The sequence below is a fragment of the Pan troglodytes genome, chromosome 18 (assembly GCF_028858775.2).
Source record: "Pan troglodytes isolate AG18354 chromosome 18, NHGRI_mPanTro3-v2.0_pri, whole genome shotgun sequence".
Lineage (NCBI taxonomy): Eukaryota > Metazoa > Chordata > Mammalia > Primates > Hominidae > Pan > Pan troglodytes.
The window spans coordinates 22,179,953-22,192,529 of NC_072416.2; the positions used below are offsets into that span (position 1 = coordinate 22,179,953).

The following is a 12,577-nucleotide window of genomic DNA, read 5'->3' on the forward strand; positions in this document are numbered from 1 at the left end:
GCCCCTCACAAGCATGGCGTCAGCTGAAAATGAAGCCTGTGCTGTGCGGAGCGTCGCCTGCCCCTCACAAGCATGGCGTCTGCAGAAGGTGCTGTGCGGCCGCTGCGGGGCGGCCAGCTGCCCTTCACAAACATGGCGGCCGGGGGGTGCGGGGCGTGGCGGGGTAAGGATGGGAAGCCGAGCAGACGGCCCCAGAACAAGCGGTCATGTGACTGGGAAGATGGCCGTCTTTCCTTGGTAAGGAAGCAGCGGCGGGTGGGCTTTGGAGAAGGGCTGTCCTTACTTGTGATGGGGTCGGCCTGGGTCTGAGAGTGTGAATTCCTCTCTGTCGGGTTCTGGTGGTCGACTGGCCACCCTCAAGTTGTCTTGACCGTAGAATCCCTGGCCGCTACCGCGGTCCAGCGGAGCAATCTGAAGCCAGACTGGCGGGTTCTTGGTTCTCTCCCCGTCTGCTGCCTCTCTGCGCCTTCCACGGGCCCCTGTCCATTCATTCCCTAAAGAAAACTTGAGTTTCCAGGCTTCCGCGTCCCCAGAAGTTGGCACGGGTTCTGGGGTCGCTGGATGAAGGTAATGGTGGACTCAGCTTTAAGTCTGGACGAGTCGGGAGATCTGGCTGTTGGTCAGTTTCCTCAGCTCCTCTGTTCACCTGGAGACTTGTTTTTCTCATCTGTAAAACGGCCGCCATTCAGCCTACCCTAGGCACAGCCCTCAGACTTATTCCTTGGCCTCAAGGAGCTGACAGTATAATGGAGCAGACGCACAGTAGAGGGATGTCTAAAGAAGGCATTCGGATGAGGCACCAAGAAGGGAGTGATTATCCCCACCAGGGGGCTAGGGGGAGGCTTCAGAGAGGAGGAGTTAAATTGGGTCTTGGAGGATGAATAGGAGTTCACCATAGGGAGGGCGTGGCGTGTGCCTGGTTGGCAGGCCCGTAGGTCCCTTGCGGTTGGAGTAGCTAGGAATGAGTGACTGAAGCTTCGGGGTTCAGCAGGTGGTATGTGTGTGAGTGAAGAACTTGAGGAAGTTGTGTTGTTGATGATAGTGGGATTTGGGGACGGGGAATCTCTCCTGCATCTCAGAAAGCGAGATAATTTACTTTCTCTTCAAATGATGTGAAGTAGCTTAGATTAAATGAGCAAATGAAAGACCTTAGAAATAATCAGGTACAACCTTCTGCTTTTGAGCTTGATAAACAGTTCATTTTGTCTTATTCCTTTCATTTGCCCAACACTTAAGAGACTGCTTCCTTGATACGCTACATCAGCATTGAATGCCTCTGAGCACTTCCACACCCTGAGTTTTTTTTTTTTTTTCAGTTAATAGTCATGCTGGCTGGGTATGGTGGCTCACGCCTGTAATCCCAGCACTTTGGGAGGCCGAGGCTGGTGGATCACCTGAGGTCAGGGGTTCGAGACCAGCCTGGCCAACATGGCGAAACCTAATCTCTACTAAAAATACAAAAATTAGCTGGACTAAATTAGTGGTGGCACGCACCTGTAATCCCAGCTACTTGGGAGGGTGAGGCAGGAGAGTCGCTTGAACCTGGGAGGCGGAAGCTGGAGTGAACCGAGATCATGCCACTGCACTCCAGCCTGGGCAACAGAGTGAGACTCTGTCTCAAAAAAATAATAATAAAAAATGAAAAAGTCATGCTGGCTTGACCAAAAAGCTAACCAAAAACATGAGAAACATTTGACTTCAGTGGATTTATCTGAAGTTTGCAATCAGAAAATCCAGGAAGATGCTGTCTTAATCTCTGCATCCCAGTACCTTTCTACCTTTGGAATTTTAATTTTATATTACAAGCAGGCAAACAGGTGCCATAACGCTTTTAGTATTTAGGGTCTCTATAGTTCCTAATCTGGCCGTGCTCTAAATATTTTGTTGTTGTTGTTTTTGTTGAGACGGAGTCTCGCCCAGGCTTGAGTGCAGTGGCGTGATCTTGGCTCACCGCAACCTCCGCCTCCCAGTTCAAGTGATTCTTTGCCTCACTCTCCCGAGTAGCTGGGATTACAGGCGATGCCACCACGCCAGGCTACTTTTTGTATTTTTAGTAGAGACGGTGTTTCATCATGTTGGACAGGCTGGTCTCGAACTCCTGACCTTAAGTGATCCGCCCACCTCGGGTTCCCAAAGTGCTGGGATTACAGGCGTGAGCTACCACACCCGGCCCGTGCTCTGAACATTTCCTTTTGAAGTATGCATTCATCTTTCAGTTTCCCTAATAAACTTCTTGCTCCTTAAAAGTTAAAAGGACTGGCTGGACGCGGTCGCTCATGCCTGTAATCCCAGCACTTCGGGAGGCCGAGGCGGGCGGACCACCTGAGGTCAGGAGTTCCAAGACCAGCCTGCCCAACATGGTGAAAGCCCGTCTCTACAAAAATACAAAAAGTAGCCAGGCATGGCGGCAGGTTCCTGTAATCCCAGCTACTTGGGAGGCTGAAGTGGGAGAATCGCTTGATCCCGGGAGAATCACTTGATCCCAGGAGGCGGAGGTTGCAGTGAGCCGAGATCGTGCCATTGCACTCCAGCCTGAGCTACTAAGCGAGACTCCGTCTCAAAAAAAAAAAAAGTTAAAGGGACTGAGTTTTGTCCATCTTTGTATGTGGAGCCTAGAACATAATGGTGAGTGCTGAATAATATTTATGAATGAATGAGGAAACTGAGGAGGACTGCAGAGGAGAAATGAGTTTCTGTCATTAAATTTACATTTATCAAGTCCTTATTTTCTGTCAGACATCACTCGTAAAGTGCATAACATGTAACATCATTAGGTTCTTATAACAACCCCATGTTTCGGAGGAAGAAATAGAGGCAGAGAGATGAAGCAGTTTACTTAAATTAGCCCCACTAATTTAATTTAGGGATAGCTGAGGTTTGGAAGCCAGAGGCTATGATAGTAATCATCCTCATCAGCTGGACTTCAAATCTATATCCTGGGCTGAGGTTTCTGGCTTGCGGGGTTCCCCAAATCCCACTGCCTTGTCATGGGTCTTCCCAGGAATGCCCCTTTTTACCCACAGTTTTTGCTATCCCTGCTATATTTTGGCCTGGCTAGGAGATGAGATGTCCTGTATACCCTAGATCACATTTTCCTTTAATCCTGTGGTTATAGCACCCTTTGGACCGGGCAAGGTGGCTCATGCCTCTAATCCCAGCACTTTGGGAGGCTGAGGCGGGTGGATCACTTGATGTCCGGAGTTCAAGACCAGCCTGACCAACATAGTGAAACCCTGTCTCTACTAGAAAAAAAAAAATTCCTCAGGCGTGGTGTCGGGTGCCTGCAGTCCCAGCTAGTCCAGAGGCTGAGGCAGGAGAATTGCTTGAACCCAGGAGGCAGAGGTTGCAGTGAGCTGAGATCGCGCCACTGCACTCCAGCCTGGATGACACAGTGAGACTCCGTCTCAAAAAAAAAAAAAAAAAACAACCCTTGGAGTCAGAATCTCTACATCATTTTAAGTTTTTTTATGTGTAGCGGTGAAGGGGGCTGGGTAATATTGTGATTGTGGAAGAAAAAGCTGTGTGGTCCGATTATGTGATTAGTAACCAAAAACTTATTTGAGAATTAAAATAGTTGAGCAAAGCATTTAGTGGATTTTGGTGTTTCCAGTATAAGCAGATTAATTTGGTTAATCATAGTGGGATTTCTGTGTATCCATATTATCAGAGGTAAATAATTTAAAAATAGGCCATTGTCAACCCTTAATGTGCATATAAACCACCTGAGGATTTAGTTAAAATGCAGATCTGATTCTGTAGGCCTGGGGTATTTCAGCCCGCCCAGGTGATGTCATTGCTGGTGATCTGTGAACCACACTTTGAATAGCCAAGGGCTAAGCCCAGCCAATAGTGGAGGTGTGAAGTGGTGGCCTTTTTTCCTGTGGCAGGTGCCAGTGATCCAGACAAGCCCTTTACATTACTGGGGGTTGGAATTATGGGGAATTTTTACCAGTTTATATCAACTATGTTAGCAAAAAGAAAAGGAATGATTTTTGAGAAAATGCCCACAAGAGGTCGCTGTTAGCCTTACCAAAGACCCAGAGATTAAAGAAAATGCTTTAACATCTCAGACTTAGGGATCAGAGAGCAAATTTGAGGAAATCATCAAAGAAGTGGTAGAAAATCAAAATATGATGGTTTACTGTGGGCTTTCAGAAAGGAAAATAATTTTTTTTTAAGATTTATTTCCACAAGCAGTATTTTTTTTTTTGAGATGCAGTCTCGCCTGCCGTGATCTCAGCTCACTGCAACCTCCACCTCCCGAGTTCAAGCAATTCTCATGCCTCAGCCTCCCGAGTATCTGGGATTACAGGTGTGTGTGACCATGCCTGGCTAATTTTTTTGTGTTTCTAGTAGAAACGGGTTTTGCCGTGTTGGCCAGGCTAGTCTCGAACTCCTCACCTCAGGTGACCCACCCACCTCGGCCTTCCCCATCTCGGCCTCCCAAAGTGCTGGGATTACAGGCGTGAGCCACTGCGCCCGGCCCAGAAGCAGTATTTTTTCACCACCATCCCCCTTTTTAAAAAAAATAAAATTTGTTCCAAAACTTGGCTCTTTTAAGGGAAATAGACATATGCTTAAATTTTAAAGTTCTCAACATGACTTATAGATAATCTATGGAACTACTGAATCTGATTCTATTGCTGCTCTCACTTTCGACAAGTTACCAACATTCTAACAGCCTCAGCTTCTTCATCTGAAAAATTGGCTTAGTACCTACCTTATTGGGTTGATTACATGAGGAAACGGAGGTAAAGGCTGGCCCAGAGCCTGGTATACAGTAAGTGCATAATAAATGAGAACAGTCATTTGATTGTTGCATATAAAGTCATATTTCTGTTTTGATCTAGCGTTTGCTCAGCTGTTGATTGTTAGTAATTCTAATAGGGACAGAAAACACATTTGGAACAGACTTCCCTGTCACATTCAATTTTCTACTTTGTTAAATGAACCTTTCAACATTCTACTTTTCTTGACAACAGATAAAATTAAGAGTCATTTGAGGCTGGGCGTGGTGGCTCACACCTATAATCCCAGCACTTTGGGAGGCCAAGGTGGGTGGTTCACTTGAGGTCAGGAGTTCTAGACCAGCCTGGCCAAAATGGTGAAAGCCCGTCTCTACTAAAAATAAAAAAATTAGCCAGGCATGGTGACACACACCTGTAATCCCAGTCACTTGGGAGGCTGAGGCAGGAGAATTGAGTGAATCCAGGAGGCGGAGGTTGCAGTGAGCCGAGATCATGCCACTGCACTCCATCCTGGGGGACAAAGCAATACTCTGTCTAAAAAAAAAAAAAAAGAAGTGATTTGAAAAGAGGAAAAGTGTACTTTGATGTTTTAAACTCCATCTTGACTGTTGATGACTCTTATTCAAATTTATCCTTTGTGTTTTTTTTTTTTTTTAATAAATCGAGGATTGCCTGATAGCATCCTTGATGGGATGGGAGTTTGGAGGAATATTTCATAGGTGATTTCAATTGCAATCTTTTGGAAGATGAAGATAGTGTATATTTTGTAAATATGACCCCAGAGGGACTAGGCAAATTATTGTGAAAGGGATTTTCCCTTAAAAAAAATAAAAGTAGGGGCCAGGTGCGGTGGCTCACGCCTGTAATCCCAGCACTTTGGGAGGCTGAGGTGGGCAGATCACGAGGTCGGGAGATCGAGACCATCCTGGCTAACACAGTGAAACCCCCGTCTCTACTAAAAATACAAAAAAATTAGCCGGGTGTGGTGGCGGGCACCTGTAGTCCCAGCTACTGGGGAGGCTGAGGCAGGAGAATGGCGTGAGCCCGGGAGGCGGAGTTTGCACTGAGCGGAGATCGCGCCACTGCACTCCAGCCTGGGCGACAGAGTGAGACTCCGCCTCAAAAAATAAAATAAAATAAAAGTAGAACTGGTTCATTATTGTCAACCAGCCTTTCTCCTCCTTTCCTACACTCGAAGCCGAGTTCATTTAGAAAGGATAGAAATGAAATGACATGGGAGCTCAATTCGTTTGTGCTGGCTTGGGTTTCTGGGTTAATGGAGGGTATTGGGTAAAGCTGACTAGTTGCACGGCACAATTAGATCTGGGGTGCTAGTATTTCATACAAAGGTTAATGAAGTTGTGAATCTAAATGGGAGCTGAAGATGGGGCGGGGGGATGAATTTAAGGGACTTGGAGGCCAGGGAAAGTCCCTGTGCTCTTTGAGGTTCCTCTTTCCCTAAAGTGGGTTGGGAGAGACAAGAATTGTCCCGTGTGCCCAGAAAAGCTGTTTTACTGGGATGGGATATTTTACAAATGAGAAGTGCACATGTCTTTTGTTAAAGAAAAACTATTGGCCGGGCTCAGTGGCTCATGTTTCTAATCTCAGCAGTTTGGGAGACTGAAGCAGGTGGATCACCTGAGGTCAGGAGTTCGGGATCAGCTTGGCCAACATGGTGAAACCCCGTTTCTAATAAAAAATACAAAAATTAGCCGGGCGTGGGGGTGTGCCTGTGGTCCCAGCTACTCAAGAGGCTGAGGCAGGAGGATGGCTTAAACCTGAGATGCGGAGGTTGCAGTGAGCTGAGATCGCACCACTGCACTCCAGCGAGACTCTTATGTCAAACAAAAACAAAACAAAACGAAAATATTATTCATGGTGCTTGTTAAAGGAAATGAGACAGGCTTTATTCCGGGGGGCTACTATAGTGGGGTTTTGCAATAGGGGACAGAGATTGGCCTCAGCTCCTAATGCAACAAGGAATAGTGGGAATTTATAGCCAAGTGGGGGGTAGAAGAAGAATTCGATCAGATATTGAGGGCAGCTGGATATGGAGGGGGATTCTGGCTCAATCAACTTGACAGAATTCTTGCTAAAACTGGGCGGTGCAAACACAAACATGGAAATCCAATAGCTGAGCACTAGCTGGGGAGAACTCAGAGGAACCTGCCCAGAGTTTGGTCAAGGAGAGACTTTGTCACTTTCCATACTAACTGAGATGTTCTGCTTGGAGAGTCAATGGAGGAGATGAGAAAGGGGTCAAATGGGTTAACTTGTCCATGACTTTGTGGCCCTGATGTTCTGTGACTATGGTAGCTTTTAAAATTATATGTGGATACACACATTGCATAAACAATTTGGTTAAATATGTGAGTTAAAAAAATTTTAAACCATTACCAATGAAATTAAATTCTCAGATCTTCATAATAGAGATTAAGAAATGTAAAGACAATCATTTAAAAACATTTTCTGCCTTCCTCCCGCTCCTGTGTTCCTCTCCTTTAGATTTTTTTTTTCTTTTTAAGAGAGAGGGACTCATTCTGTTGCCCAGGCTGGAGTGCAGTGGTGCGATTATAGCTGACTGCAGTTTTGAGCTCCTGGATTCAAGCGATCCTCCCACCTCAGCCTCTAGAATAGCTGGGACTACAGGCACACACCCCCACACCCAGCAAATTTATTTATTTATTTATTTATTTTGTAGAGATGGGGTTTCGCCATGTTGCTCAGGCTGGTTTCAAACTCCTGGGCTCAAGCAGTCCACCCATCTGTACCTCCCAAAGTGCTGGGATTACAGGCGTGAGCCACCATGCCCAGCGGAGAGAATTTCTTAAAAGGAAAACGGATACTTTATTTTCAAAGGAGCAACAGTAAGACTATTATTGCAGCACAAAGATGAGCACAGAAGACACAGGGACCGTATCTTTAAAATGCTCAAAGAAGGCTGGGAGTGGTGGCTCATGCCTGTAATCCTGGCACTTTGGGAGGCTGAGGCAGGAGGATCACTTGAGCTCAGGAGTTTAAGACCAGCCTGGGCAACATAGGAAGATGCCAACTCTCAAAAAAACTTAAAAAAAAAAAAAAAGGAAAGGAAAAATTCTGTTTGGTTTCTATAAATTTTACTATGAAGGCTCCAAGTGTGTTTTGTTTATTTGCTTTTGTACTTATCCTACTTGGGCCACAGATGTTTCTTGAGTCTGTAGCTTGATGTCTGTCTTTGGTTTTGGAAAAGTTTCACCTATTATCTCTTCAGAGACTGTTCTTGCACATTCTCTCTCTCCTCTTTGGGATTCCAGTTATATGTGTGTTAGGCCTTCTCTTCACGTTGCTTGTGTCTTTGAAATTCTACCTGTCTTCCTGTTCTTTTTCTGCTCCATGCTTCAGTCTCCCCCTTTATTTTCCAGCTCATGAATCCTTTCTCTTTTTGAACCCTCAAGAAACCAATGAAAACACGGTGAGCTCTTCATCTCCTTTCTGCGTGGCTCCTTTCTCTTGCCCTATGCAGCTCAATGGGCGAATACCTTGAGGGGAAATCTGGGCTGGAATTCTGTCTTCTCTGTGCTCTCTCCTCTTCCTCCTGGCTGTCTTGATAGCCCTGAACTCCTGTTTATCTGTGCAGCTCTGCGAGGTTTCCTTAGAGCCCCTTTAGCTGCTCTGCTGCCTCACAGCCGCCCTGTGCTTGGCATCAGCCTCTTGTCCTGTGCTGAAAATTCACAAATGCCCTCAGCAGGAAAGCTGGGCAAGGAGTGTTAGAGTCACCTTAGTGAGTTTCCCTTTGTTCTGGTGTGTGGCATAACAAGTCCAGTATGCTGGCAGCTGTTTATACCTTCAAATATATATATATTTTTTGAGACGGAGTCTCACTCTGTCCCCCAGGCTGGAGTGCAGTGGCATGATCTCAGCTTACTGCAACCTCCGCCTCCTGGTTGAAGTGATTCTCCTGCCTCAGCCTCCCAAGTAGCTGGGATTACAGGCGTGTGCCACCACGCCCGGCTAATTTTTTGTATTTTTAGTAGAGATGAGGATTCACCATGTTAACTAGGATGATCTCAATCTCCTGACCTCGTGATCCGCCTGCCTCGGCCTCCCAAAGTGCTGGAATTATAGGCATGAACCACTGCACCCGGCCAAACAGATTTTTTTAAATGTTGTGTTTTGTTTTTTGTTTGCCATGGAGTCTCACTCTGTGGCCCAGGCTGGAGTGGAGTGGTGTGATCTCAGTTCACCATGACCTCCACCTCCCAGGTTCAAGCGATTCTTCTGCGTCAGCCTCCCAAGTAGCTGGGATTACCGTGCACCACCGCACCACCGCACCCACCGAAGTTTTGTATTTTTAGTAAAGATGGTGTTTTACCATGTTGGCCAGGCTGGTCTCAAACTCCTGACCTCACGTGATCCACCCACCTAGGCCGCCCAAATTGCTGGGATTACAGATGTGAGCCACTGCGCCTGGCCAAAAAATTTGTTTTTAAATGTAGTTTCTTTTCAACTTTGGTGGGAATATTGTGCTGTTCTAAACTACCTTGTCATTGAAGAAGTCTCATCAGAAGTTTTTAGCGTTTTAAGTACCCCCATCCACTAATTGGCTGTGTTTCGCTGTTTACCAGGCACTCCAGGAATAGGAACTACAAAGCTGAATTTGCATCATGCCGACTGGAGGCTGTACCATTGGAGTTTGGGGACTATCACCCTCTGAAACCCATAACTGTAAGTTTTGTTAAGGGTCTTTCTGAATGATATTCTTATCCCTTGAAATGAAAGACAATCTTCCTGAGTCTTTTCCGTTTTGCCAGTGGTAGCCACTTTTGCATATTTGATTTTTTTTTTTTTCAGACAGAGTCTTGCTCTGTTGCCCAGGCTGGAGTGCAGTGGTGGCTCACGGCAACCTCTGACGTCTGCCTCCTGGGTTTAAGCGATTCTCCTGCCTCAGCCTCCCGAGTAGCTGGGGCTATAGGCATACGCCACCATGCCTGGGTAAGTTTTTGTATTTTTTTAGTAGAGATGGGGTTTCACCATGTTGCCCAGGCTGGTCTTGAACTCCTGAGCTCAGACAATCTGTCCACCTCCATCTCACAAAGATTACGGGTGTGAGCCACCGTGCCCAGCCTGATTTATTTTTGAGATGGAGTTTCACTTTGTAGCCCAGGCTGGAGTGCAGTGGTGTGATCTTAGCTCACGGCAACCTCTGCCTCCCAGGTTCAAGCGATTCACCTGCCTCAGCCTCCCAAGTAGCTGGGAGTACAGGCATGCATCATCATGCTTGGCTAATTTTTGCTAATTTTTTTATTTTTAGTAGAGACAGGGTTTCGCCATGCTGGCCAGGCTGGTCTCGAACCCTTGACCTCAGGTGATCCAACCACCTTGGCCTCCCAAACTGCTGGGATTACAGGAGTGAGCCACCTCGCCCGGCCTGCATATTTAAATCAACCAGTTTGTTCACTGCCTCTTTTTTGTAATATTGGCCTCACCCAGCACCATTTTTACTCCCTTCCTTCCTCCTTAGTGAGGTTGCCTTGTGAATGGGATGACTTTGTTCCTGATTTGGCTGTGTCAACAAAATGTATCTTGACTTTTAATTTTTGTATTTGGAATATAAGAGTCACTCTAATTGCCAGCAGAGAGTGCTGTCCTGAATAGCATTTTAGTCTATCTGTGGGTTTATTTAAAAAATAAAAACAAAAGCAGGCAAGAGACTTGGCTGGTTCCTCTCTGCCAGGTTGGTACTGTCTTATTAGCAAGTAATAGAAACTACACGGTTGTCATGTTGGGGAGAAGAGAAGATGTGATTGTCAGCATGGAGGCTCTGGGAATGTATGGAGATGATTGCATAAAGCAGAAGACCCCAAGACTGAGATTCAGCCTCCCAGGACCCCTTCAATCCCCATGCTGTTGTGTGGCTGTGGGTGACCTCAGCACAGCCACAGTTGCGTTCATTCTCAGGTGCCCGTTCCCCATGTTAAAAGAAAATTCTTGGCCGGGCTCCATGCCTCACACCCATAATTTCAGCACTTTGGGAGGCTGAAGTGGGTGGATCACCTGAGGTCAGGAGTTCGACACCAGCCTGGCCAACATGGCAAAACCCCATCTCTACTAAAAATATAAAAATTAGCTGGGCATAGTGGCATATGCCTGTAGTCCCAACTACTCAGGAGACTAAGAGAGGAGAATCACTTAAACCCAGGAGGCAGAGGTTGCAGTGAGCTAAGATCACGCCACTGCCCTCCATCCTGGGCAACAGAGAGAGACTCCATCTCAAAAAAATAAAAGGAAAATTCTGAGCCAAATTAAATTTAATGGAGCTTAATTGAGCAAAGAATAATTCATGAATTGGGCAGCCTCCTGAGCCAGAGTAGGTTCAGAGAGGCTCCAGCACAGTCACGTGGTAGCAGATGTATGGACACAAAAAGGAAAGTGACATTCAGAAAATAGAAGTGAGGTACAGAAACAGCTGGATGGGTTACAGTTCAGTATTTGCCTTATTTGAACCCAATTTGAACAGTTGGCCCCCGCTTTTTTTTCTTTTTTTTGAGACAGAGTTTCACCCTTGCCCAGGCTGGAGTGCAATGGCACAATCTCAACTCACTGCAACCTCTACCTCCCGGGTTCAAGTGATTCTCCTGCTTCAGCCTCCTGAGTAGCTGGGACTACAGGCGCCCGCCACCATGCCCGGCTAATTTTTTTGTCTTTTTAGTAGAGACACGGTTTCACCATGTTGGCCAGGCTGGTCTCAAACTCCTGACCTCAGGTGATCCGCCTGCCTCAGCCTCCCAAAGTGCTGGGATTACAGGTATGAGCCACTGTGCCCGGCCCAGTTGGCCCCCTTTAATTGGCCAAAACTTGGTGATTGGCACAAGAGTAGGTTACACTCTGTTTACATGTCCAATGAGGTTATAGTTCACTATGTGCAGAGAAACCTTTAGGCCAAACTTAAAATAGGTAAGGAGACAGCTTTAGGCTAAACTTGATTTAACACCCATACCATAACAGAATAGCTGAGAAGAGCTGCTGCAGCTCCAGGCCTATCCTGTTAGGTTAGCAACATCAGCAGCAGGAAAATGCTTTTCTCAAGCAGTTTTCATTGACCCAGTTTTGTTATGCGCCCTGCCCTGAACCAGCATTGGTGACCTGCTGTATAGAATAAGTTGATAGATTGGGGTAGGTCTAATGCTCACCTTGGGAACTGAGAACAGAGTTCACCCCACCAGGCCTGTAGGAACTGAGTGTGGGGGAGAGATGTTTTCTCAAATAAAAATTGGGGTATTAAGTATTAAGCCTGTGAGGTGGAGGAATGGGTGCCAGGCAGACAAAAACAGCAAATGTACCCCAATGGGAGGTGCTTCTCTCCCTCCCCTAGACTGCAGTTCAACTCCATTCAGGCAGCCATCACCGGCAGTTGGCATCTGACTCGACAGGTTTGAGGGCAAGGTCCTCAGTGAGACAGCCCTGGCCCAGTATGGTAGCTCATGCCTGTACTCCCAGCACTTTGGGATGCTAGATGAGAAGATCCCTTGGGCCCAGGAGTTCGAGACCAGCCTGGGCAACATAGTGATACCCCACTGCTACAAAAAGTAAAAAAACAATTAGCAAAGTGTGATGGTGTGCTTGTAGTCCCAGCTACTCAGGAGACGGAGGCAGGAAGATTGCTTGTGCCCAGGATGTCGAGGGTACAGTGAACCGTGATCACACCATTGCACTCCAGGCTTAGTGACAAAGTGAGACCCTGTCTCCAAAAAAAAAAAAAAAAAAAAGACATCTTCACTTCAGAAACTCCAACTTTGCTACACATTGGGAGTTCCCATGCCTCCCTCCCTCATGTTCAATAATTTGCTATA

The 12,577-nt window shown here is 46.5% G+C and overlaps 1 protein-coding gene across 9 annotated transcripts in view; it reads left to right on the top strand.

Annotated features, from left to right (window-relative positions):
* VPS35L (VPS35 endosomal protein sorting factor like) overlaps positions 1-12,577 on the top strand; it is a 150,176-nt gene continuing 137,599 nt past the window's right edge. For 6 of the 9 annotated variants that reach the window (XR_010152569.1, XR_008539754.1, XR_008539756.1 and 3 more), the window contains exons 1-2: positions 15-237; positions 9,353-9,452. Coding sequence is in view for 3 of the 9 variants with exons in the window: in XM_016929581.4 (XP_016785070.2) it covers positions 170-237; positions 9,353-9,452 (168 nt within the window). In the remaining 6 variants the exon portion in view is untranslated. Of the gene's footprint in view, positions 238-9,352; positions 9,453-12,577 lie in introns of all 9 variants that reach the window. The other 3 variants (XM_063797706.1, XM_063797705.1, XM_016929579.4) reach the window with 2 other exon arrangements.